This window comes from Leptodactylus fuscus, chromosome 5, assembly GCF_031893055.1.
Source record: "Leptodactylus fuscus isolate aLepFus1 chromosome 5, aLepFus1.hap2, whole genome shotgun sequence".
Taxonomy (NCBI): Eukaryota; Metazoa; Chordata; class Amphibia; order Anura; family Leptodactylidae; genus Leptodactylus; species Leptodactylus fuscus.
Genome location: NC_134269.1, coordinates 190,845,126 through 190,871,011, shown reverse-complemented (window position 1 = coordinate 190,871,011; position 25,886 = coordinate 190,845,126). Strand labels below are relative to the sequence as shown.

At 41.2% G+C, this 25,886-nt stretch overlaps 2 protein-coding genes across 2 annotated transcripts; both read right to left on the bottom strand.

The window, feature by feature from the left end:
• Nucleotides 1-6,168: 6,168 nt before the first annotated feature.
• LOC142204582 (uncharacterized) lies at nucleotides 6,169-21,621 on the bottom strand. Its single transcript, XM_075275898.1, has 5 exons — nucleotides 21,570-21,621; nucleotides 20,945-20,987; nucleotides 20,292-20,417; nucleotides 18,662-18,687; nucleotides 6,169-6,319 (listed from the first exon to the last, which is right to left on the bottom strand). The coding sequence occupies exons 1-5, from the start codon at nucleotides 21,619-21,621 to the stop codon at nucleotides 6,252-6,254; spliced, it is 315 nt and encodes a 104-aa protein (XP_075131999.1). The 3' UTR covers nucleotides 6,169-6,251.
• A 373-nt stretch (nucleotides 21,622-21,994) lies between these two features.
• Nucleotides 21,995-25,395, bottom strand: LOC142204581 (poly(3-hydroxybutyrate) depolymerase-like). The gene is made up of 6 exons (XM_075275896.1): nucleotides 25,335-25,395; nucleotides 24,507-24,626; nucleotides 24,199-24,396; nucleotides 23,187-23,278; nucleotides 22,230-22,340; nucleotides 21,995-22,015 (listed from the first exon to the last, which is right to left on the bottom strand). Exons 1-6 carry the CDS (start codon nucleotides 25,393-25,395, stop codon nucleotides 21,995-21,997), a joined length of 603 nt encoding a protein of 200 aa, XP_075131997.1.
• Between the last annotated feature and the right edge of the window lie 491 nt (nucleotides 25,396-25,886).

Sequence of the window (25,886 nt, the reverse complement as noted above, 5' to 3'; positions counted from 1 at the left end):
GGAGAAGATCAGGTTGGTGACTTGCATGAGCGAGGGGGACCTGGTTCCTCCCTGCTTGTTGATGTAGTGGACTGTCGTCAGATTGTCTGATCTTACTTTGACCGCTTTCCCTCGTAGAAGTGGTGCAAATGACAGAAGGGCTCGATGAACTGCGGCAAGCTCGCGCCAGTTGGATGAGTGCGTCCTCTCCCGCTGATTCCATGTACCTTGAACCGGGGTCTCCCCCAGATGAGCTCCCCAGCCTGTGAGGGAGGCATCTGTAGTCAACAGGGTCCAGGCGGGCTGGACCGAGGACTTCCCATCTCGCAGATGGGTCCACCAGGGCAAGGTTTGCCGGGTGCTGATGGTTAACTGGACTGTGATTCCAGACTCTCAAGATCTCGTTCTGTAGAGGGCGCATATGCCATAGGGCCCAAGGAACTGCATCTAGGGCAGCGGACATCAATCCGAGGACCTTCATCGCCGTCCTGATGGTGACCTTCCGTGTGGAAGACAAATGATGTGCCGCCCGAGCAATTTTCCTTTTGCGAGGAGAGGGTAGAGAGACCGTCATGTTGAGAGAGTCTAGAATAAGTCCCAGGAACTGAACTCGTGTTGATGGCACCATCACTGACTTCTGCCAGTTTACCAGCCACCCCAGCTTGTCTAGTAGAGCTACGACGGTCTGCACCTGCGTGGTAAGAACCTCCTTTGAATGAGCCTTCAGAAGCCAGTCGTCCAGGTACGGGACTATGAATATGCCTTGAAGGCGCAGGGCGGCAGCGACCGGAGCTATGACCTTTGTGAAGGTGTGGGGGGCGGAGGATATGCCGAACGGGAGGGCTGCGAACTGGAAGTGCGCCTCTTTCCCCTGTATGTCTACGGCAATCCTTAGGAACTTTCGGTGTGCCAGAAAGATGGGTACGTGGAGGTAGGCGTCCTTCAGGTCCAGAGTGACGAAGTGATCTCCAGGGTGCATGAAAGGTAGTACTGACCTTATGGTTTCCATGCGAAACCGCAGCCTGCGGATGAAATGATTCAGATACCTGAGATCGATGATCATACGCCACTCGCCTGATGGCTTGGGGACCAAGAAGACTGGAGAGTAGACGCCTGTGCCTTGTTCTGCGCGAGGAACCATCTCTAGCGCGGCCTTGTCCACGTACTCCTGAATCAATCTCTCCAGATGAAGTTGTTTGGGGCCCTGAAGAGGGTGGGTTCTTACCATCTTCTCTGGCGGCTGGGAAACAAAATTAATTTTATAACCTTCCTGGATCATCTGGATGACCCAGGGGTCCTGAATATTCTGCCGCCAGGCCTCCACATAGTGGGAAAGACGACCGCCCACCCCAGGGGAGGGGGGGAGTAGGAAGGGGGGGTGTACTGAGAGGGAATTAGAAGGGGGCATTCTTACGGCCACGAGATGAGCCCCGACCTCTTCCTTTCCCGGATCGCCGCTGGCCTCTGGTGCCTCTTCGAGTGCCTCTTCCTCGAAAGGAGGTACTCCGACCTTCAAGGGGCTGTGGCAGGTTCTTGCTCTTAGAGTCGGCCCAGCCTTCCATGATATGGTCGAGCTCCCTTCCGAACAGCCGTCCGGGCTCAAAGGGGAGACCACAGAGGCTATTTTTGGAAGTAAGGTCAGCCTTCCAGGGCTTCAGCCATAGGGGTCGGCGAGCCACAGTAGCCAGTGCCATGGATCTAGCCGCCAGATGGGTCTGAAAATGGGTAGCTTCTGTCAGGTGATCCACCAACAGCGTGATGTCGGACACTGCCGCGAGGAGATCATCACGATCCACGCCGGAATCGATGTCCTTGGCCAGGGATGACAGTTCTGCGCGTAAGCCAGTTGCTACCTCATTCGCGACCATGCCCAAAGAGGCCTGGGCAGAGGCGGACGAATATACACGCCTCAAAGATCCTTCGACTCGGCGATCCATGGGGTCTCTGAGGCCCGAGCCGTCCTCTGATGGAAGGATGGAGCGCCTTGATAACTTGGCCACGGCGACGTCCACCTTTGGCAGGGGACCCCACGCCTTTAGTTGACTCTCAGAGACGGGAAAAAGTGCCTTGAAGCGTGTGGATGGCGCAAAGGATCTCTCCGGGTGCCTCCATTCGCCCTCCATCAGGCGGAGCATCTCCGAAGAGGGCCTGAAGGTACGAGACCTACGGCTAGAGCCTTCCCCGCCTTCCCGGTCTCTGATTCTTAGGGTCTTGAATACTCTGGACATTTTGTCCAGGGGAAAAATCTCCTTCTCCTCCTCCGTACTAGAAGACGACTCCACATCCCTGAGGCGCAGCTTTTCCAGAGGCGGCAGGGACAATTCGCAATCCAGCCGTGGCCTCTTGGCCAGGGAGACGGCTTCCATTCTTTTCATGGAGTCCTGGATGTACCCCTTCACTCAGGACACCATCTCTCGCATGGGAGTTGTTTCAACAGAGGGGGCCCTGCACCCCTGACAGAAGCGATATTGGGAGTCATCAGGCAGCGGCACTCTACAAGAAGCGCACGCCAGATGCTTCCTTTTGGAAGTAGCCTTCCTTCTAGGCGGAACAGTGGAGGAAGAAGAAGACATTCTGAGGAGGAAGAAAAAGGATACACTAACTACTTACTGCACTCAGAGATGCAACTCTCCAACCTCTCTCCCCCCCCCCCGGCCATGTCCACCAAACCTTAGTCAATGAAGACAGTTCTCCAGCACAGAAATTGACCAGGGAGCTTCACCAACTGATGTGCTTGCAACCGGAGCGACAAGCACTAACTGAAGCTCTAAGGGGACTTAAATAGGCCAGGGGGCGGGGTTTTGCCCGAAGCCCCGCCCAAGGGGTAGGGGCTACAACGGAGCCAGAATCTCATGAAAAAAAGGGGGAGGGGAGAAGACAGGGGGAGGGGGATCTGACCCAGGTATGGTCCCTAGGACCGGGGGACCCCCCTCCCGAACTACCGTGCAATGCTCATGTCTAGGGGTTGTTCTCTTCCCGTCCGCCGCGAGACCCGCGCACTGCGCATGTGCGGCGGACCCTATTAGACGGCGGACCGGAGGAACCTGAGAAAGGTTCCTAGGTCTAGCGTTCCTAGGGGAAAGCCCCGACCCGGCGCGCCAGCCGGACAGGAGCGTGCACGAGCCGGCAGGGTCCCCGCCGGGAGAAGGGGACCTCTGCTGAAAAAAGAGGATGTCCAGAAAAAAGATCTTCTGCTGTCAGGTACCGGTGGGGGAGAGTAGTGGACCCCTATAGGAGGTCAGAACATCTGCTCCCCCCCTGACCACCTGTCCTGTCCCACAGGACAGAAAAAAACACAAGGGAGGAGCAGGTCTTCCGGCCTCTTATAGAGGTCAAAAGCTGTTAGGTAATTAAAAATTCCACCTGTCCTAACAGCTCATAGGGGCAGGAATACCCCCAGTTGTGCTGCTGTTGGGCGTAGGGGGAAATAAAAATGTTATGGGACTCCAAATAAAGCATTTTTTTATTTTTTTTAAAATGAAGTTTTATTTCTTAAAAGTAAAAGGAAAATGTTTGTTTTGGTACCGTGTTAGTAAGTTTTTTGTTTTTTTTTTATATTTCTTAAAAGTAATCAAACAAAAAAAAATTATAGGATTTTTTTTGCATTTCTGTAATTGAACTAATCCATGGTATAAAGTTAACATGTCGGCACAGTGAACACCTTAAAAAAACAAAACTCAAAAATGACGATGACAGCATTTTTTTTTTTTTCGCATTTCGCCACGTTTTTTGTTTTTTCCCTTTCAATACAGCCTATTGTATGTTAAATTGTGCCATTAAAAAATTTAAAAAAAAAATATCCAAAGCTATGTCAATGGGTAGATAAAAAAAAAAATGGAAACCAAAAATTAAACTGGCTGGTATGGGAATAGGTGATAAATTCTGAGAATTTTTTTTGGGGGTGATGAATTTCAAAGCCCAGGCCAGTATAAATTACTGCCTTTATTTCCATTTTTCAGCTGCTGCTTTTCTCATACTGTGGGATGGTCATCTATTTTCTGTCTATTTCTAACCCTAGATAAAATAATCATGTCATGACCAATAAAATACCCAAACTGTCCAACTGAAAAAATTAGGAGTTATGGTCAGTAGAGATGAGCAAGTAGTATTCGATCGAATACCTCGCTGCCATAGGTATGTGTGTAAGCAGCCGAACACCGAGGGGTTAAGCGCATTGAATATTTGATGCGTTTAGCCCCTTGGTGTTCGGCCGCTTACACGCATACCTATGGCGGCGAGGTATTCGATCGAATACTACTCGCTCATCTCTAATGGTTGGGTACTTTTGTGGGAACTGCTTAAAGAGACTATCCAGATTAGAAAAGAATATCTGCTATTTATACAAAAACATAACATCACCAGTCAATGTCTGGCACTGGAGCTCAGCCCCATTTAAAGGGATTGAACTAAGTTTAAGAGTTATCTTCTATCTACTGGATACAGGATAAATATCTGATCAGTTGGGAATGATCATGGGAATGGAGCTCCTGTTCCCCCATCTGAATGGGGCGGCCGGTTGCACAGATATGTTGCAACTCTATTCACTGTCTAAAGGACTGTTAAAGATTGCTGAGTGCTGTACTTGCCTCAGCAGTCCTCCACTCAGGGGATAGGGGAACGGAATACAGCACCATGACAGACAGACCATTATTTCTAATATTTAAGGATTAAATAAGTCAGGGCCTTTTCCACAGGCTTAGCCCACATCAAATTTGGTGTCAGTATTCAAAAAGGAGTCAAAAAAGTGAGCCCGGAAACAATAGGCCGGTAAGTTTAACCTTTGTTGCCTATGACATACTTCCAGGGTTTCTAAAGAGACGCTACCCTGGAGTATCTCAATGATAATACCCTAATAAGGCCCCATGCTCACGGCTCACGACCTAGTTTGATTCTGAATGACATGTCATCTGTATTCTATGTTTTGGTATAATTCTGGGTACTCCATATTTATATAGTTTTGTTTACATTTTAACCCATTAACAAAAATCTAAAAATTTACAAAAAAATACATTTTTTTCTAAAATTTGCCATTTTCTGACACCGGTAATTTTTTTTATATTTCCGTGTATGGGGGATAACATAAGATATTTTTTTTTGCAGGGCCAGATTTAATTTTAGTTATATAATTTTGGGTATTGCTTTGATCACTTTTAATTCAAACACTTATCAGAGATGAAACAGCAAAAAATACGGCAGTTTGGCATTTTTTTTCCCGCTACGGCGTTCATGTATGGAAAAAAATATTTTTAGAAGTTTGTAGACTGGGAATTTTCAGACACAGGGACACCCAATGTGTATGTGTTGTGAGAAAGTGACAGGCAGAGTGCTGGAGTCCAGATATATCATCACCAGGTTTCTGACACATGTGTGGTCCAGGGTGGATCTGGAGAAGGCCTGAGCCCAGGTATAGATCCTTGGCTCCATACTGGGCCAGAAAAAAGCTGCAGATCCTGCATTGCAGTGCAGTTCCATGAGGTGAAAGGAGGTGTATGGTTCTGTCCTGTAACCCTGAGTCCAGTGAGACTATATTGCGATTGATTTGTTCGTGTGGCTTGAAGTAAGCCACACATATAGTTAGGTTAACATTACTGTTTAGTTAGTTGCTCAGACGAGCAGGTTTTTATTTTGTTTTTGCCTGAGGTTAAGGCTGTATTTTGTTTTGCTCATTTTGTGCCTGAAAGTGAAGGTTTATGTATTTTCCTGGTTTTTTTTTTTTTAATAAACCAGTTTGCTGCACGTTTTGTGTCCATATCTTGACTGTTTGGGTCTGCGCCACTGCTTCTACCGAGCTACCTTCCCCACAATATATATTACATTGTACAATAGTTTTTCATCTTGTTTTTGCTTTTATTTCATGAATGACTTGGTAGAAATCAGGATTTGCATATTTTATTGTAATAAAGTGCCAATAGTGTAAGGTGCTACAATACGTACATGGGACGAGTCCTACGCATATTAGTATACATATTATACATATACAGTCAATAATATTATTATGAGAGGATTTTTCAGCCATATATTTACATGCAATTTAAAGCAATCTTAACAAAATTACAAGAATAATTTACAATTATTTTGAGACTGTAATGTCCATAATAATAATCTGTGTCACCTAAGGGAAAACATTACGACATCAGAAGAGTCAACACTTGCACCCTAATCCGAGAGATAACAGGAAGGATTCATGTTATTGGGGAATTGTTATGTAACTGATTCTCTAATGTAACAGTCAGGGTTCTTCTTTACAATGGGGCCCTAATGTTGCCAGTCCATTAATATTGCCCCATAGTTCTAAGCATCATTCTCTGCACTCCGGTCACCTGGAAGGAGTTCTTGGTGGCTGAGGAAAAGAAAACATGAAAAAATTATATAAAAATCTATAATAACTGAAAATCAGTAACCCCTGAATTATTCATAATTTCACAATTTTAATTCCATCAACTTGCTATAAATTATGTTACCAGTTTATTTTGTATATTTATCTCTTTAATATCTATTTTCTAACTATCTCATATTAATTGGAGAAAAATCTATCATCTTACCGTAGACCACACCGGTGTATCCCCACCTAAAAAAAAAAAATAAATAACAGCAAGTTTAGAGTTTGTATTACCCCAGCCTCAAATCAATCTCAGAACTAGGAACTTGTGGAAAATTCCTTTTGGACAACAAAAATATAGAATATAAAGAACAAAACCGAGATGACAACTAAAGAGAGGATGCAAAAAAAGAACAGTGAAGAAGAGGAAGACCAAAAAGGAAGAGACCAAAGGTGGTTTTTACAAGACAAGGAAGAAGAAGAGGAGGAGGAATAGGAAGAAAAAGGCAATAATAAAAGTGATGTCAAATGAAAAGATGTAGATGACGGGATGGAAGAAGAAAGAAGATGATGGGGTAAAAGACAAAGAGAGAAAAGGTGCCAAAGATGATGAGGAAGAAGAATATGGTAGAAGAAGATGAGAGGAAGAAAGAAGACAAGGAGATAGAGGAAGATGATGAGGGAGACAATAAAAGGAAAAAATCATGAGAAAAAAATGCTAAAGTAAAAGATGACAAGTGAGAAAAGTACAAGGAAAAAGAAAAAACAGAAGAACAAGGTACTGAAAGAAGATGACAAGGAAAAAGACTATGAGAAGATGTGTGGGAAAAGGTATATCTAAGAATATGAGGAAACAACAAAGAATTGAGATGGGAAAAAAAAGTAGACTAAGAAAACAAGCAGACAACAAAAGGTAGATGATAGCAGAAATACAGAAGAAGATAACAAAGAACAAAAGAAATAATAAGAAAAAAGAGTAGAAAGAAGACAAAAAGTTGGAAATAGGTTGAAATGAAGACAAAAAAAAATAACAACAAGACAAGAGAGATGAAAGCAGGAGACAAGACATAAATTAGAATTACCAGTCCCAGCATCCATTGGGATTGGTGGCGATGGTCCTGGCCTGAGGATAGAGGATGATAAAGTTGTTTAGATCGGCCACTTGGTTGTATCCGCCATATCTGGCAAACCTGTCACCAACTTTCTCCCTACAAAAAAAAAGCAATAGTCATAAAAGGGTAACAGGACACAAACCTAAAATATTCATCGGTCTGAAATGGTTCTGGTCTTGTCATGGTTAAACAATGTGATCACAACAGTTAAAGGGGATCTCCATGATTAGAAAAATGTGGCTGCGTTCATCCATTACTACACTTGACCATAGGTTAGGCCGATATGGAAGTTGAGCTCTATGACTTTGAATGTGGGGTAGCTCATTACTGGGTACAAACTATGATAGTTGTAGCCCTCTTTTTGGAAGCAGACAGCCATGTTTTTCTATTCCTGGGCAATCCTTTGGTCAGTTAGATGGAACAAACTTCCTGTCATGTGACCTACACCCTTATGAATGTGTTCTTATGAGCAGGGATCACAGGACAGGAAGTACATGCATAGAAGACTACTGATGTAATCATGGCAACCCCAGAGCAAGCATAGGAAATTCTTCAATGAAATTTAACCAAGAAAGAGTAATTGAATTATTTGCAATTAACATTAAAAATTAAAATGGTTCATAGTTCAAAATGGAGGAAAATAGGGAATCATTATATCAACTGAGATATCTCTGCATCTTTGATTATTACTAGTCCCTATAGCTGTAGGGCCACAGTTTTAGCACATTTCCGTGGATGCCAATTCAGATCGTAAGTTTATAAACTTAAAGATGGCATTACCTGCCCTGGAGACAGCCATGAAATGCAATATGGAGTCTGCATCCTAAAAAAAATACCGAACAATATTTCTAAAAGCAAAATATACAGACATTATATTTCTTATAGATTGGAATTTCTTAAAGGGAATTATCACTTAATAGGGTTGTCGATGATTGGAAAACAAAACATGGCTGCTTTATTTCAAAACTGCTGCCACACCTTTCCACAAGTCATCTGGTTTTGCAGATCAGTCCTATTCATATCAATAGCTGCAATATCAGGTACAACTTATGGACCGGTGTGGCACTGTTTTTGGAAGAAACAAAACATGTTCTTCTAGTTATGGACAACCCCTTCAAATTTTAATGTTTTATCTGTTGCAATGATCACAACACTTACTTGCGCCATTCCTACAAGCTGTGGGTACATATATGTAGCCTGTTGTGTCCATCCCGTAAGTAATAGCAGGTGCCAAATTGAAGAATTCCGATTGGTCAAACGTTAACAGCTGAGGAAAAAAGCATAAAACATACTTCAAGTCAAACTATTTATTGGTTGTGTCTGTTTCTGGGAATATTGTGTGACAACCAAAATGTCCCCCTCACTGCCCAAATAGGCACCTAGCTATGAGTAATTTCACTTGCAATAGGTTCAACAAGTTTGTGTTTCAGTTGTTACATCTTCAAAATCTTTGCTTCTCCTGTCTAATGATCCTTAACTGATCATATGACCATTTACTGTGGAGTTCCCCTTTAAATCCCTGTTCTTTTACCTGTCCAGATTGTCCCGCACTGCTGCTTGGTTTCTAAAAAATATAAAATAGGAAACACATATGTTACCCAAGAGACACCAATAAATGTGTATTAGAAATGAGGCATCTCCCCCATCCCCCACGAGCTCTTACCTGCAGACCCCCGTGGATATGGTTCAGAGCCTCGTAGGCCCCATTATAGTTGCAGTTGTTAATGTATTCACTGTTCAGTGAGCCGCAGGCTCCACCGTAACTGTCAGTAGGCTGTGAAAGGACACAACAATCAATTATAGTAATTGCACCAATTAAATTTCTGTTCTGCTCCTCGTGGGCGGAGACTTATACATCATGTGCAGCCAATGGAGCAATAGAAACAAGATAACAGAGTTTAAGGAAGGTTTTTCTTTGAACTTACTATGATGACTCTTTATTCTACTTATTTTTTGTTCGTCTAGATATGCCTTGTGTCTTAGACTCCATTTACAACCAAAGCTGATTTTTGTTGGCATATGGAGAAGTGAGCATTGTGGAAGTTCGGATAACAGTTACAATGGACCTCAGCTTTGAGGCTAAATTTACGGTAAGGGTGAGTCTCTTTTTAAAAGCAGTCAGTAGAATTTTGAATGCAGCCCTGGATGTGACAGGAGTATAACACATGATGTCTCAATGTTAAATGTACATAGTAAAGGTCCAGCTCCACTCACCATGGAATGCTCTGCAGCTATAGTATATACAGTTTTTATTGATCCAGTTGTAATATATGAGCGGTAAAATTCCTCTAGTTTTTTGGATACACCTATATTATCGGTGGGAACAAAGAATAGAATGAAAAAACTGCACCACTGACACAATAGTAACACATAAATGATGCATAAAACATGTTCTTACTAGACAGTAGTAATAGGCTTACAGTATATACAATGGCTTAACAGACAGTAACACTCATGGCAGGCTTAGATACATTGATTCAGTAGACTGTATCGCACATAGTATAAGGAAAATGTTTGTTTTTGTACCGTGTTAGCCAGTGGGTAGGAAATATAAAAACAAAAAACTTGATAGTCTTCAGTAGTTGATACCTTTTTTAATGGCTAACTCATAATGATGATAGATTACAATGTTTCGAAGCTCTCGGCTTCTTCTTCAGGTATATCTAAAAACAATTTCTGAAGGATGCATATTTATGTACCGAGGGACACATAGGGCCTTCTTCTAGCCCCCCTACTAGAATTCTAGTCCTATGTGTCCCTCTGTACATAAATATGCATCCTTCAGAAATTGTTTCTAGATATACTTGAAGAAGAAGCCTAGAGCTTTGAAACATTGCAATCTGTCATCATTATGAGTTAGCTATTAAAAAAGGTATCAACTACTGAAGACTCTCAAGTATTTTGTTTTTATGTATCGCACATAGATATGCTTAGATATATCAACTTATCAGACAGTATCATGCATGAGAGGCTCAGATACAACAGCCCCGCAGGCAGTATCACTCATGGCAGGATTAGATACATTGATTCAGTAGACAGTATTATGAATGATAGGCTCAGATACACCAGCCCAGCAAACAGTATCACACATAATGGGCTTAGATACAGATCAGTTACACTCATAGATCATGGGGTTTGTATCTCACCTTGGACAAGGACAGAGTCTTTACTTCCAGAGAAGATAAACACTCGGCCACGCCCCAGATTTGACAATGGATCTATTAACCCCGTGCTGGCGCAGGTGTCTGTATAGGCTTTTAGAGGGATAAGGCTAATGCTGGATGGATATTTCATACAAGCGTTTGTAGCAGTCAGAGCATTTCCGATCGCACAGTAATAGGGTCCTATAAGAAAGAACAGCAAGGAATGGTGAACGTGGAAGTGACATGTCCACCATTTTTTCATAAAATGACACAAATGTCAGGAAGCTGCCACTGTACACCTGTCCTCCAGAGTGGTGCATATGTAAAGTGCCCCTTTAAATGCAACAAAAAAGTAACAAAAGTCACCATTACCTCCTGCAAACATTGCGGCTCCAACAACCCTGCCGGAATGTGACACATGGAACTGGTTGGCCATGTAAGCCCCGGAGGATATGCCTGAAACAGACACGGAGCTATCCAGGTTGTAGGAACCTGCGGACAGAGGCAAAAAAAGTAACAAAATCAGTGAAAGTAATAATAATAATAATCATAACCATCATAAAATATACTAATATAAATAGAAGAAATACTAAGATACAGATAACAATATTCATCAGTATAACATGTAAATGTCATTGTAATGCAACTAAAAATAGCTAATATATACATAAGACAAAAATATACATAAGACAAAAAAGAAATAATAACTATTGAAAATTTCTAACAATTTTAATAATTAATAATAAAATAAAAATTTGTAACAAGAACACAATAATGTGAATAATGATATTGTGATAGAACCCTTGAAAATAGAAATAACAATCAATTGATTTAATATAATGAATTACTATTAGTTAAGATAACACAAGGAATAATAAAAATAATAATAATCATAATAAATTAATCCAAATAGTAAAAAAGAATAATTATAAAAAGTAGAAAATACAAAAAAAAAATACAAAAACGATAAAAAATTATAACAATTACAAAAAAAAAAGTTCAGTAAGAATATAAGATATATATATATATTCTAGATTTGTCTGGAATAAAGTGGTTAACGTATTTAATTGACATTCATAATAGACTGATAGTACATAACAAAGAGCAGAGCATAGGACTTTGCAATGTATCATAAGGAGTCGTCTTGTTCTCACCCAGACGTGACTGTCCACTGCAAAAGCCGATCAAAGCAAAGAAGAAAATGCACCACTTCATTTTGGCTTGCTGAAGGTGGAATGGTGGAAGAGTCCACTGGCCGTACCCTGTGCTGAGATCTGGTTTTATATCCTCCTGTAAACCAACCGTAATCTCTGCAGCAGAGGCCAGGTGTTTACAGGACCATGTGAAAAGTGACGCTGGAGCAGCTTTACGGCCTCACTAATGATTAATCACCAATAACCTTCATTATATGACAATTAGATAAAGTCCTCCAATATGCAGAATTTAACCTGTAAAAAAAAGATGAAAGATACAGGTTTAATAGGTATGACTTTCCTCCTCACTGGGCCACTCTCTATAAGAAGTTTCAATGAGCTAAACAAATTAGATCTACATCCTTCATACCATTGAGGGAGGAATCAACAGAACTTTTATCTGCGCTCCCAAAATGTTCTAGAAGCAAGCAAAATTCTGCTTAAACGTTACCATTCTGTCTCAATTGCTCCATTGCTTGTGATGAAATCTCCACCGATGAGGAACCTGCTCTGTGTATAACCTGACATAGTCCTTGCCCCATGTTTTTTTGCAGCATTGAATGTTCAGATGTAGAACTCTTCTCAAGTGGTGGAGTCTTACAGGGGTGCCAAGATATTTCTTCTGGAGCCTCCTGGAACCTTACCATCCTCCCTCTATTGCTCCATAGATTGCACATGATTAAATTTATGCCCTGCTCTGTATATAACCTGACACGCGCCTTGCTCCATATTTTTGTGCATCATTGGATATTCACACGTAGAAGAGGTGGTGTCTTCCAGGCTTGCTGAAATATTTCATCTAGAGTTTTCCTTAAACCTTACCATCCTGTCTCTATTGCTCTGTATATACTTTAGCACACTTCTTTCTCCATATTGCTGTGCAGCACTGGATGTTCAGATGTAGATCCCAAGTGGTGGTGTCTTACAGGGTTCTCAAGATATTTAATCTGGGCCTTCCAGCCTATAGGATGGAAAAACTTATGGCGCAAACTTAGCATACGGATGCTGCGGGAGGACAACCAAAGAAGAGAATTATAAAGCAGACCTAAGTCTGCAGTGCCCATTCCTTTTCTTTCTGGATGTCACCTTTGTCAAGGATAACTAGGTCTCTTTCTAGATTTTAGGGATCTCCCACAAGTTCCAGCTGGCTGCAAGTACTATGGAAGAAAGACAGACAAGGAACTGGATTTGGGGATAAAAACATAAAACAATGTACAATGTGTTGTTATAGGAGAACTCTGCCCGTTTAAGCAAGGTCAACTAATTGTCTCGCCAGGATGGACCAGTCCAGTGGACCTTTGCTGTTAGACCTTATTATATACACAGGAGATACATTAAGACGTGAATTCCACAAGAATTGGAAAAGTCGAGGCCACCAGTAATGTGAAGATTCTAACAGATACCTGAATAACCTTCTAATAGATAGAATTGTGAGCCCGAAGTTAGAATCTGACACCTCTGCGTAACAGGGAAACAATCTTGCCAGAAGTAAGGTCATTCACTGGACTAGAGACACTGGTGTGTCAATGAGGAATCAGAGGAGCAAGAAATTACATCCGTCTTTAAATTCTTGTCTGCTGGCCAGTAATGGAGCAGGAAATTGTGGAATTTGCAGGAAAAGCATACAAAGTAAAAAAGAGACCATTTGGCTTGGTGTGGGTTCAGACTCTGTGCAGTCTGCAGATAAGTCAGGTTCATTGTAGATTAGAACAAGTTGGAACTCTCCTTCAAGGAGATATCTTCATTCCTCTAGCCCAGTGTTTTTCAACTTATTTCAAGCATATACCCTCAGGTGAGAAAATATCCCGATTGAGTACACCCAAAATAGCGATCACTAAAACTTAAATTTCAATAACAAAACTTTGTTAGGAGTCTCCGTCAACAGTATTGTAATGGACCCCTCAGTACTACACATGTAGTCTAATGGCCCCCTCAATCAGTAGAATGTCCCTAATAATCCCGACATGTAATATAATGGCCCTCATACCGTGCCCCTGCATGTTATATAATGGTGCCCACAAGCACCACTAGGTGTAATATAATGGCCCTCTATGGCACACTCCAGGTGTAATATAATAGGGCTGGCTGCCTGGGTTCAAAGGTCAGAAACAAACCGAGGTCAAACATGGGTAATCAGCAGAGCCAAAAAAAAGGTAGCAGGGCAGAGGTCAGATAACAAGCCAAGGTCAAACACAGGTAAACAACACAGGCAGCAGCAGAAAATACATCTCAGCATCTAGTAAGCGAGTAGGAAAGGAGCGAGGATACTATGCCAGTGGCTGAGGCTCGCTAATGCTGCAGAAGTGTGGCAGGCAGAGAGATGATGATGGCAGCCAGGGGTATAACTAGCATAGGCCAAGGCCCCCAGCAACCACACTGTATAGCATCCTCTTTACTTACCCCCATATGATATAACAGCCCCTTTACCCCAAATGGTATAAAACTCCCTCTATTTGCCCCGACACAGCATAAAGCTGACCTTATTGGCCCCCACTCAGTATAATGCCCCTTTTACATTGCATCCTGTGTGTGGACCCTGCACATAGAGCATGGGTCAAGAGGAGGAGGCAGCGGCGCCTCTATTCACCAAGAGATTGCAGGTAGGTTAGTATAACTTTTTTATAGTGCAGTTGTGGGTGTTTTAATAGTATAAGGGGGTGGTTGGGGGGGAGAGGGGGTTATAACCATAAGGGGGCATTCACAAGAATAACTCGCGGCAGAATCAGTGCTGATAAAAAGACTCCCATTGAGTTCAATGGGTTCCGTCTTCCGTGCAGAACACATTGAACTCAATGGAAGGCTTTTTATCAGCGCTGATTCTGCCGCGGGTTGTTGTGGCAGAATCAGTGCCACTTTACTCTGTGTGAATGCCCCCTAAGGAAGGATTCTTTAGATGGACATTATGACAATAGTGGTACCGTATTTTTCGGACTATAAGACGCACTTTTTTTCCTCCAAATATGGGAGGAAAATGTAGGTGCGTCTTATAGTCCGAATGTAGTGCTAGGAATGAGCGGAGCTAGAATGTAGTGGGCGGGGCAAGCACAGCGCCAGTTTAGTCCCGTCAGTTAGAAGGAAAGCAGGTATGTTACGGTAATTGTCTGCGAGTGGTACCGAATCCTGCAGAGCGTTTGCCATAGCTAACAGGTCTCCGCTGTACATGAGACCCGATAGCTATGGCAATCTCTCTGTGAGAGATAATGTCCCACAGAGAGCTAAAAAAGTGCCCATGATACCTGTACTAAGATGTCGGGTCTAAAAGATGGCCGGCGCTCCTGCAGAGCGGTTACCATAGCTAGCGTGTCTCCGCTGTACAGGAGACCCGATGGCTATTGCAATCTCTCTGTAAGAGCGGCCAGAAACTATTACCTGTAATGTTGCAGGCCAGCTCCCGCAGAGCCGACCTGTTCCTGAGTTTCAGAGCCGCGTGGCACAGGAACAGGTCGGCTCTGCGGGAGCTGGCCTGCAACATTACAGGTAAAAGTTTCTGGCCGCTCTTACAGAGAGATTGCAGTAGCCATCGGGTCTCCTGTACAGCGGAGACACGCTAGCTATGGTAACCGCTCTGCAGGAGCGCCGGTCATCTTTTAGACCCGACATCTTAGTACAGGTATCATGGGCACTTTTTTAGCTCTCTGTGGGACATTATCTCTCACAGAGAGATTGCCATAGCTATCGGGTCTCATGTACAGCAGAGACCTGTTAGCTATGGCAAACGCTCTGCAGGAAGGGCCTTCATAGTACGATAATATAGTGAGCCTCTCCCATAGACTGCAATACAGTTGTATTGCAGTCTATGGGACTTGCAATCAAATGATTGCAGGTTCAAACCCCCTAGGTGGGTGAAAATAAAATATTAAAATTTTTTTTTTATAGCTATGAAAAAAAATATATAAAAAAAAAATTCAAATCACCCCCATATCCCTAGAATACATATAAAACAAAAACATTACTGTGAAACACAAACACATTAGGAATCCCTGTGTCCAAAAACCCCTGATCTACAAACTTATGAAAATATTTTTCTCGTATGGTGACTGCTGTAGCAGAGGAAAAATTGGTACTATTCCGTTATCGGGCCAGCAGAGCTGTTCAGCACCAGCATCGGGACATGCTGAACTGCTGACTGCTGGCCCGATGCTGGCTGGCACTGGAGCTGTGTAAAGGAGCAGCGGATCACATGGTTCCCTGATGATTAGAAGAGTTTCCATACTTAAAGCTTAAAGTCCCTAATGGTTGTTAATGCTGCTGTTGAGTTCTGTTTACATTGGTGAAATAATATGTTCTGTTATTAAATATTTTACAATTTTTTTGCTTCAAATTTTTTTTTCCTATTTTCCTCCTCTAAAACCTTAGTGCGTCTTATGGTCCGGTGCGTCTTATAGTCCGAAAAATACGGTAATTTATATAAATGGTATTAGGGGGCATTATGAATACAAGGGTGGAGGTCATTTATATAAGGGGTCATTAGGGGTGCAGTATTTATGTCAGGGGGGGATCAAGGGCATAATATAAGGCAGCAATTCATTTAATTAAGGTGGCACTTGGGCATTATTAAGGCTAAGGCGCTATGTAGCGGCTGCAGCAAAAAAGCGCTAAATAAAAAACCATGGCGGTAATGCATTGTGTTTTTTCCTTCAGCGCTTTTAACAGAAAGTCCGAAGAGGTTTCCTCTGCGGACTTTCTGCTTTTATTATATACCTATAGGAAAAGTGCCAGTGTTCCCAGAGGTATAATTGACATGCTGCGATTTCCAAAACCGCTACGATTTTGGAAATCGTATCGTGTTCACTGCATGTGTGGAAGGGATGCTATGTGTGAAATTTTCTAAAACTGCACCTTAACACTGCGTTTTTTCGGCGGCATTTACACTATAATACCGCGCCCTATGTACAAGAATATAACTACTATAATACTGCTCCTATGTACAAGAATATAACTACTATAATACTGCTCCCTATAATCAGGCCCTAATAACAGTCTGTGTGTGAAGACTAGCAGTGTGGCACCACACTGACAGAGTTGAACTGTCCAGACCGCACCTCCAAAGCAGGTACTGTGCCACACGTTGTTATTGCCGAGGTGGGAGACTGGTAGCCAGTCTCCTGTACGTTTAAGATAGTTTCTCAGCTGAGAAGGGTTTTGTTTTGTTTATCCTGTGGCTTTGCAAAAGCAGTGTATGCAATCCAGTGTTTGTGTACCTGTTTCCTGCACTGCTACAAGCATCTACCTGAGTGATTCCCCACACCCTATATACAATAATATAATTACTATAATACTGCTCTTATGTACAAGAATATAACTACTATAATACTGCCTCCTGTGTACAAGAATATAACTACTATAATACTACCCCTATATACAAGAATATAACTACTATAATACTGCTCCTATGTACAAGAATATTACTACTATAATACTGCTCCCATGTACAAGAATATAACTACTATAATACTACCCCTATATACAAGAATATAACTACTATAATACTGATCCTATGTGCAAGAATATAACTACTATAATACAAAAATATTGATACCCCTTAAACTTTAATTGTGTTCTGCTGCCTTCATGACCCAGGAACTCGCCCACGTAAGGCTATAGATTATTATACAGTAATTGAACTTGTCTTCTTTTATTCCATTCATGACTCAGTATAAATCAGGATCTGCATATTTTATTTTTGTAAAGTGCATTAAATCTAAGTAAAGTGCTTACACCAAAGACTCCATGGTAAATTTGAGCTATAATACAGATATAGGGGGACCAAATTAGGTATATACAATGGATATTAGAGGATTTTACAACTATTTACATGGAAAAGAAAGAAAAAAAAATCACTAATACCTTAAGTACATTAATATACATTTAAAAAAGTAACAACATTTCCTGAATCCACAAACCAAAGTATCGCTGAGAAAATGCAATTCCCAACAGAAAAGTCAGGACTGACAATTTACAGGGTTTATTGGATGGATTCCTGTTATTGACCAATTACTTCAGCGATTCTCTGATACATCTAAGAAGCTTCAGAGGGAACTAGCACATTCACTATAATCAAATCACATGCACAGGTCCTGGTCAGGGTCTTTACAATGGGGCTAGTTGTGGATGTTCCCTTAATATTGCCCCATTGCTCTCCTTAATATTGCCCCATTGCTCTCAGCATCATTCTCTGCACCCCTGTCACCTGAAAGGAGTTCTTAGTGGCTACAGGAGAAAAAAAAATAGAGAGTTATAAAAAGAAAAAAATATTACATGTATTATAGAATGGACATGTAAACCCACTGCTACAATTATTACATGCAATAGTTGCAATTACCCCCATAAACACGAGCCCGGGAAAATGAAGTGGAGATTAGGAAACTCCATCTGTCAGATGGGATTGGATCGGTTTTAGGAATCATCTAGACAAATTGTGGCCAGCTCAGAAGGACTATGCTTTGGAGTTTAAGGATAAGCCTAGACTTCATAATATATGGGGTACTTTTTGGGACATTTTGTTGTTAAGGAACAATAGTGCTGACGCAAGATATCGAGCTGTGATCATGAGATCTCACTACCTACCAAAGGAACTACCACATGTTATCGTGATAGCTGCATATTTCCCCCACCTCTGCAAAAAACAGTCTCTGCCTGTTATGTCTACATGCTGTGACCCCTCCTCGTGTCCTGCAACTGTAGTCGGGCTATATTATTAACATCACTTTGCACAGAGAACTAAATGATCCTGCAGTTTGTCTTTTGTCTCTTTCTTTTTAGTTGCTATGACTCCTAGTATATCTCTATCTACCTTGAGCTTGTATGTGTTTCTCTCTTGCTATATACTACTGTACTATTCATGATGCTGTATTACACTGAATTTCCCCATTATGGGACTATTAAAGGATTATCTTATCTCTTATATCAACTTACCATAGGCTATGCCGGTGTAACCCCACCTGCAAAACCAGTAAAATGTAGTTTATTTAATGACTTGACCTCCAAATAACTAATCATATCAGGGTCAACGTATAGAAATATCCTCTAAGAGCAACAAGCACCAAGAAACCACACATATCTAGACAACTTTATAGGTGGTATAATGTAAGAAAATGACTATTAAATGCTGTAGTAATAATACAAAATAATAGAAGGAAGAAAAAATATACAGAAAGAAAAGAAAGTATAGGAAGAAGATTATAACATAATAGGAGAAACATGAAGGTGACAACAAAGAAGGAAGCAAAGATGATGACTTTGAAGAAGAGAAGGAAAACAACAAGGAAGTAGAAAATGAAGATAATACATGAAGGAAGATGTGGAAGAAACATATGTAGAAGAACAGAAGGATGAACAAAGCAAGGCGGAAGGAGACATAGAAGAAGAGAAAAAAAATAGATGTAGAAAAATACCAAGAAAAACAAGATGAGGAATAATACATCTAGGAATGAAGTGACAAGGAAAAAAGGTGCGGACAAAGAGGGATGAAGAAAGAAGAAGACAACGAAAGAAGAAAAAGACAACAAAAAAGAAGAAAGAAGACGATGCAACATGTGGAATGATGAGGAAGAAGAAGACATGTGGACGTTGACAAAGAACAAAGAGAAATAGACAAAAATGAAGAAGAAATAGACAAGGAAAAAAGATGTGGCAGAGATGGCGAAGAAGTCTACATGGAAAAAGAAGATGAAAATGAAAAGTGGTGGAAGAAGACAAGAAGAAGCGACCAAGAAGAATAAAATAAGGAAAAAGATGTGTAAGGATGCAAAGAAGATGCTGAGGAAGAAGAAGAAGAAACCTGAAAGTGGAGACCGGAGCGCAGGTGTGAACCCGCCCAAACTAAGCAAAGAAAAGGCAAATATGATTTCAAAAATATATGAAAAGACACAGAAGATGAAGAGGAGGACAATAAAGGATAGAAAAAAAAATAGGATTGTCATAATGAAAAATAAGACAAGATGAAGATAAAAACTTAAGAAACAAGTGGGGATTAAGAAGGCAAAGGTGATGAAAGGGACAGTAATGCAGAAACAATAAGACAAAGAAGAAACAGAAGACAAAAGTAAAGACAAAAACGGGAAGAGAGAGATGTTTAAGGTCCCTTTCAGACGTCCATGGGCCAGGTCAGGGAGCTATCAGAGTTTTTCCCAGACAGTACACTGACCCATTCATTTCTGTCGGCCCTTGCACACAACCATATATTACACAAACCCATGTGGGAGCCGACAGTCTGGGCTGCAAAACTCAGGACAGGTCCAATTCCTGTCCAGTATTGTGGCCGTGCTTCCATGGCTCCTATTCATTGAATGAATGGGGCTGGGGATGCATGGCTGGTGCACGGGCGGCACATGAATAACAACGGTGTGCAGCCCTGCCGTTCAATAACAGGTAGTGGCCAGCAGACTCCAGTGGAAAAAACAATGAAGAACGGGCCTAACACTCCTTACCTAATGCCCTGTAAAAATCAAACACATGTCGCTACTCCACTTTTATGCCTTGGGGGTAAGTTAAGTCTTGGAGCACCCAAGTCTAACACACAATGCTCCAAATAAATTGGAATTACCAGTCCCAGCATCCATTGGGGTTGGTCAGGATGGATCTGGCTTGAGGATAGAGGATGATAAAGTTATTGAGATCGGCCACTTGGTTGTACCCGGCGTATCTGGCAAACCTGTCACCAACTTTATCCCTACAAAACAAAAGAAAAATAGTCAAAAGAGGTCAAGGCGATGTGACATAAAAAATGGCCTTATAAGACTTCTGTGGTGTATACTGTCTATTCTGTGCATGGATTTCCTGTCATGTGTCCTCCATGTATATCAACTTAAAAGAAAAGGTCACATGACAAATCTATTAATGTTACTATGGCAACCCCAGAGCAAGCACAAGTAATTTTCTAATTATAATCTATTGAACCCCTTTAGGAAGAAATTTTCCAAAAATGTCTATTGGTTGTAACGGAAGTTAATATGAAATGTTTATAACAAGTGGGTTTTCTGTGCATCTATGACTATTGTTTGTTCTTGTCTCGTAGGGTTCAAAGGTTGCAGATTCACCTTGGTCTATTACTGAAGGAGCTCAAGTCTACTATTATTAATTGCCACCTGGCAGGGTGGGGGGCCTACTATGAATTTTCCATTGGGGCCCAGCACCTTCAAGTTACATCTGGTTTCCACAGACTCTGCCTAAAATTATGAGGAAAGACAGGTATATTACCTGCCCTGAAGACAGCCATGGAATGCAATATGGATCCTGCACCCTGTAATGAATATTACACAAGGTTTGAAAAAGTATAAATTGCAAAATAATAGATTAAACAACAGAATCTCTTAAAGGAATCTACTTAAAGGAATTAATAATTAGAAAAACATGGTGTCAAAAAATAACGCCACAATGCTTTACAGTTTGGGTTTGGTATTACAAATCAATCCTATTCACTTTATAGGCGGTGACTCAGCCCATGGGCAGGTTATTTTTCAAAAAAGTTGCCATGTTTTTTTTTGTTTTTTTTTAAATCCTGGATAAACCCTTTAAGTTTAAAGGGGTTTTCCGGGGCGATGATATTAATGACCTATCCGTAGGCTACGCTGATCACCTGTTCTGAAGAGCTTCCTTTTCTCAGGCAGTGACATCACATCCATTGGTCACATGGTCATGTTGCAACTTATTCCCATATAAATGAATGGTGCTGCGCTGCGCTGTCACTATGCAATGTACGTGCTGGGCTTGGCAAGTAGTGAAAAAGTCACGGCAATCAAGATTACAGTCCCTGAAAAACCCCTTTAAGGCTACTGTTCCTTTAAGGCAGAGCTTTGTCCAATACAATATTCACGGCACTTACTTGCTCCGTTCATACAAGCTGTGGGAACATACACATAGCCTGCTGTGTCCATCCCATATGTAATAGCTGGTGCCCAATTGAAGAATTCTGATTGATCGAACAAGAAGAGCTAAGAACAAAGCCAAAAACATACTTCAAGTTAAGATCTTTCCTTCAATTTAACTATTTATTAGCTATATCTGTACCTAGGAAAGCTGGGTGACAGCCAACATTGCCCCAAGTAGAGATTACTGAAAACAATGCAATGTGGGCCCATCATGTTTTGTAGCCAAAGACTGGATGTATGAGCAACACATACAGTACATCATAGAACATTTGAAATCCACAGTCACAATTAAGCCAGTGAATGACCCAAAAAATGTTGCATAAACCCTGTCCATTTTGTAACCCAGTTTACTTGACAAGAAAAACATTACACTTGACATTTAGGAACTTGCCAAATAACCCTCATAAGAACAATAAGAGAATTATGCATTTAAGGGGGAGTTCCCCTTTAAATCCCTATAATGCTACCTGTCCGGATTGTCCTGCACTGCTGCTTGGCCTCTAAAAAGAAAAAAAAAAAAAAAACTAAAGAAAAGGAAGAACATCAATGTCACCCAAGGGACTGCAATAAATATGTATGAAAAGTTAAGTATCTTCCTACCCATGAGCTCTTACCTGCAGACCAACATGGATATGGTTCAGAGCCTCGTAGGCTCCATTATAGTTGCAGTTGTTAATATATTCTTTGTTCAATGATCCACAGGCTCCGCCATAGCTGTCAGTAGGCTGTGAAGGGACATAAGTCATTGGATTTAAGTGATTAGAACAATAAGAATGCTTCATAGCTCCTCGTGGGTGGAGACTCATAGATCATATACAGCTTTGAAGCAATAGAGACTGCATAGAAAGTTTAGAGGAGAATTCTTTTGAACCCAAGTATACAAATATTTTACATTAACTAGCTTTTATTTATCTACATTTGCTTCACTTCTTATACTCCAGTCGCAACCAAAGCTGTTGGAAAATTGAGCATTACAGTGGTTCAAATAAGAGCACAGGAACATGTCTGACAATGGAGACCCCATAGTATCATAGTGTTATCAAAGACAGCCAGAGAAATTTTGAGTTCAGCCCTGGATGTGGCTGCAGTACAAGATATCATTGTTCAATGGGGCAACATAGTGGCTCAGTGGTTAGCACTGTAGCCTTGCAGCATTGGAGTTCTGGGTTCAAATACTGCCAGGAACAACATCTGCAAGGAGTTTGTATGTTCTCCCCGTGTTTGCATGGATTTCCTCCCATTCTACAAAGACATACTGAAAGGAAGGGGAAAAAAAGTACATTGTGAACCCTATATGGGGCTCACAATCTATATTAATATATATATGTATATATATATATATATATTATCATAGTTCAATGTTAAATGTACATAGTAAAGGGCAGCTCAGTGGTTAGCACTGCAGCCTTGCAGCGCTGGAGTCCTGGGTTTGAATCCTGCCAAGGACAATATCTGCAAGGAGTTTGTATGTTCTCCCCGTGTTTGCGTGGGTTTCCTCCCACACTCCAAAAAGACATACTAATGGGGGGGGGGGGGGGGAATGTACATAGTAAAGATCCAGCTCTGCTCACCATTCCATGCTCTGCCGCAATATTATACACAGCTTTAATGGCTCCAGATGTAATATATGAGGCATAATATTCCTCCAGTTTTTTGGCCACACCTACAATATAATGGAACAGGGAGAAAGGAATAGAATGAAAATCTACTATTATGACACAAATATAACTTTATTATAGCAGGGAGAAATACACATGAACGGCTTATGTAATTAGATTGGTAGACAGTATCGCACATATGCCCCCTCTCTTGGTGGTCGGAAGAACTACTTGTATGGACTAATTGCTCCACCCTATCAATCATTGTGCCTAAAATGTACATTTCACCAAGGACAGCACGGTGGCTTGGTGGTTGCCACGGACAACATATGCAAGGAGTTTGTATGTTCTCCTCGGGTTTGTGTGGGTTTCCTCCCACACTTGAAAGACATTGATAGGAAATGTAGACTGTGAGCCCTATATGGGACAGTGACTAACAATGTCTGTAAAGCGCTGTGGAATATGATGGCGCTATATAAGTAAGAGAAATAAATAAATTTGGGAGCACCACTATAACCTGTGCAGCAATGGGTAGTGTAAGCAGTTGAGTGGTAAATTCAGGTGTGCAGGTATGCTGTGAATCCAGTAGGTGGCGCTGCCTCCTGTGACTGTTAGTATGAGGTACCACTTGCTATATCCACATGAAACCAGGTGGGTTAGAGTTACATATAGGACAGGCATAATTATCTTATACTTCAACAATGCAAAACCTAACACTGCCAAGGCAACTTGTGAGTTAGCTGTGACTGGATGACAGACAGCGCCTGCCAGATTGCATACCTAACACTTCCAGAGCCAAGGCAGCGCCACCTACTGGATCCACTGATTTAACTGCAGAGAAACTTGAGGACCTACACAGAATTACCATGTGACCACAGATCCTGCAGCATATAACAGAATAATAATGCAGTTTGACCTCTAGGTGGCAGCATATAAGGAAATTATAGTCCATATGTGAAAAGGCATTTAAGGGTTTGTGTCTCACCCTGGACAAGAACAGAGTCTTTACTTCCAGAGAAGATAAACACTCGACCACGTGCCAGATTTGACAAAGGATCTATTAACCCGGTACTGGCGCAGGTCTCAGTATAGACTTTTAGGGGAATAAGGCTGATGGTGGAAGGAAATTTCATACAAGCGCTTGTTGCGGTCACCATGTTCCCAATGGCGCAGTAGAATGGTCCTGTAAGAAAATATAAAAGTAAATAAAAAGGTATAAATATAAAAAAATACACATTAAAGAGCAACTCAAAAACAGCGTAAAAGTAAAAATATCACACAAATCTCTATTACCTCCCGCAAACAGCGCAGCTCCCACTACTTTGCCTGAATGTGAGACGTGGAACTGGTTGGCCATGTAAGCCCCAGAGGATATGCCCGAAACAGACACTAAACTTTCCAGGTTATACAAGCCTGCGGATGGGGAAGAGAAATGCATTTTACAAGGAAATCAGAGAAAATGACAATAATAAAAATAAGCATATAAAGTATCATAGAATACTAATACTACAAAAGTTATAATAAGTAGAGATGAACGAACACTCCCGTTTCGAATAGCACGCACCCATAGGAATGAATGGACGCAGCCGGCATGCAGGGGGTTAAGCGACCGGCCGCCGGCAAAGTCAGCGTGCCGGCCGCTTCCATTCATTCCTATGGGTGCGTGCTATTTGAAACGGCCGTTTCGAATAATGTTTGCTCATCTCTAATAATAAGTAATCATCATAGAAAACAGAAAGCTAATACTAGAAATATTAAACATTAGCTGTTAATATTATCAAATACTGAAATAAATGTAGTAAAAGTAGAGATAATACGTAATATAAAACACAAAGTAATGCGAAAAAATTTTGCAAAAACAAATGACACATTAATAAAAAATATCACTACTAGTAAAGATAGAGAGGGTCATATCTATAAAAAGAGAAATAATAATAGTAAAAAAATACAATTATATTTTAATACTAAAATATAAATTTGAAAATAAAATAATAGTATATAATAGAAAAATAAAACAGCAATGCTAAGATAATAATAAATAATAATACATTTTAAAAGTACCAATAATACAAAAATAGGACATAAATAATAATGGGGGAAAAAAATTCTCAGTGTTCCCACCCAGACGTGACTGTCCACTGCAGAAGCCAATCAAGGCCAATAAGAAAATGTACTGCTTCATATTTGCTATAAGGTGGTTGTTTGGTGGCGGAGCCCACTGACTATCCTCTGCTGACACCTGCTTTTATATCCTCCTGAAAGCAAGCTCTAATCTCAGCAGTGGCCAGGTGTTTACAGGACCATGTGAAAAGTGATCACTAATGATTAATCTCCAATAACCTTCTTAATCTGTCAATAACGTCCTTGAATGTGTGAAATAAAGGGTTAACATTAGTTTCCACTATGCTGACATTCTCCATACACGAAGCTGCAAAAATTTTGATTTATGTTGTTTGCAACACTAAAGGGAGGCATGAAGCTGAGGATGGTGGGAAGGAAAAGACCACCACCACCTGGGAGCGAAAGAATAAGGCGGGGGCAGGCTTGTACTTGTATATGGGTATATGGCCACGTGCCCAGGGATCTATACTCCAGGAAACCTCCAACACCCACTTTCTTTGCCCAGATGTTTCCAAGCTAGTGGTATCACTACTTAGGTTAATGTTGGACTCT

What these genes read in the sequence shown, in the direction of transcription:
- LOC142204582 (XM_075275898.1), bottom strand. Translation starts at nt 21,621, where the DNA reads ATGGACACAGCAGGCTATGTGTATGTTCCCACAGCTTGTATGAACGGA. An exon ending in AGCTTGTATGAACGGAGCAA is followed by an intron (nt 20,988 to 21,569) that starts GTAAGTGCCGTG and finishes TATTCATTACAG; the next exon opens with GGTGCAGGATCCATATTGCA. An exon ending in CCCAATGGATGCTGGGACTG is followed by an intron (nt 18,688 to 20,291) that starts GTAATTCCAATT and finishes CTGGTTTTGCAG; the next exon opens with GTGGGGTTACACCGGCATAG.
- LOC142204581 (XM_075275896.1), bottom strand. Translation starts at nt 25,395, where the DNA reads ATGAAGCAGTACATTTTCTTATTGGCCTTGATTGGCTTCTGCAGTGGA. An exon ending in CAGTGGACAGTCACGTCTGG is followed by an intron (nt 24,627 to 25,334) that starts GTGGGAACACTG and finishes CCCCATCCGCAG; the next exon opens with GCTTGTATAACCTGGAAAGT. An exon ending in ATATCCATGTTGGTCTGCAG is followed by an intron (nt 22,016 to 22,229) that starts GTAAGAGCTCAT and finishes TGTTCTTATGAG; the next exon opens with GGTTATTTGGCAAGTTCCTA.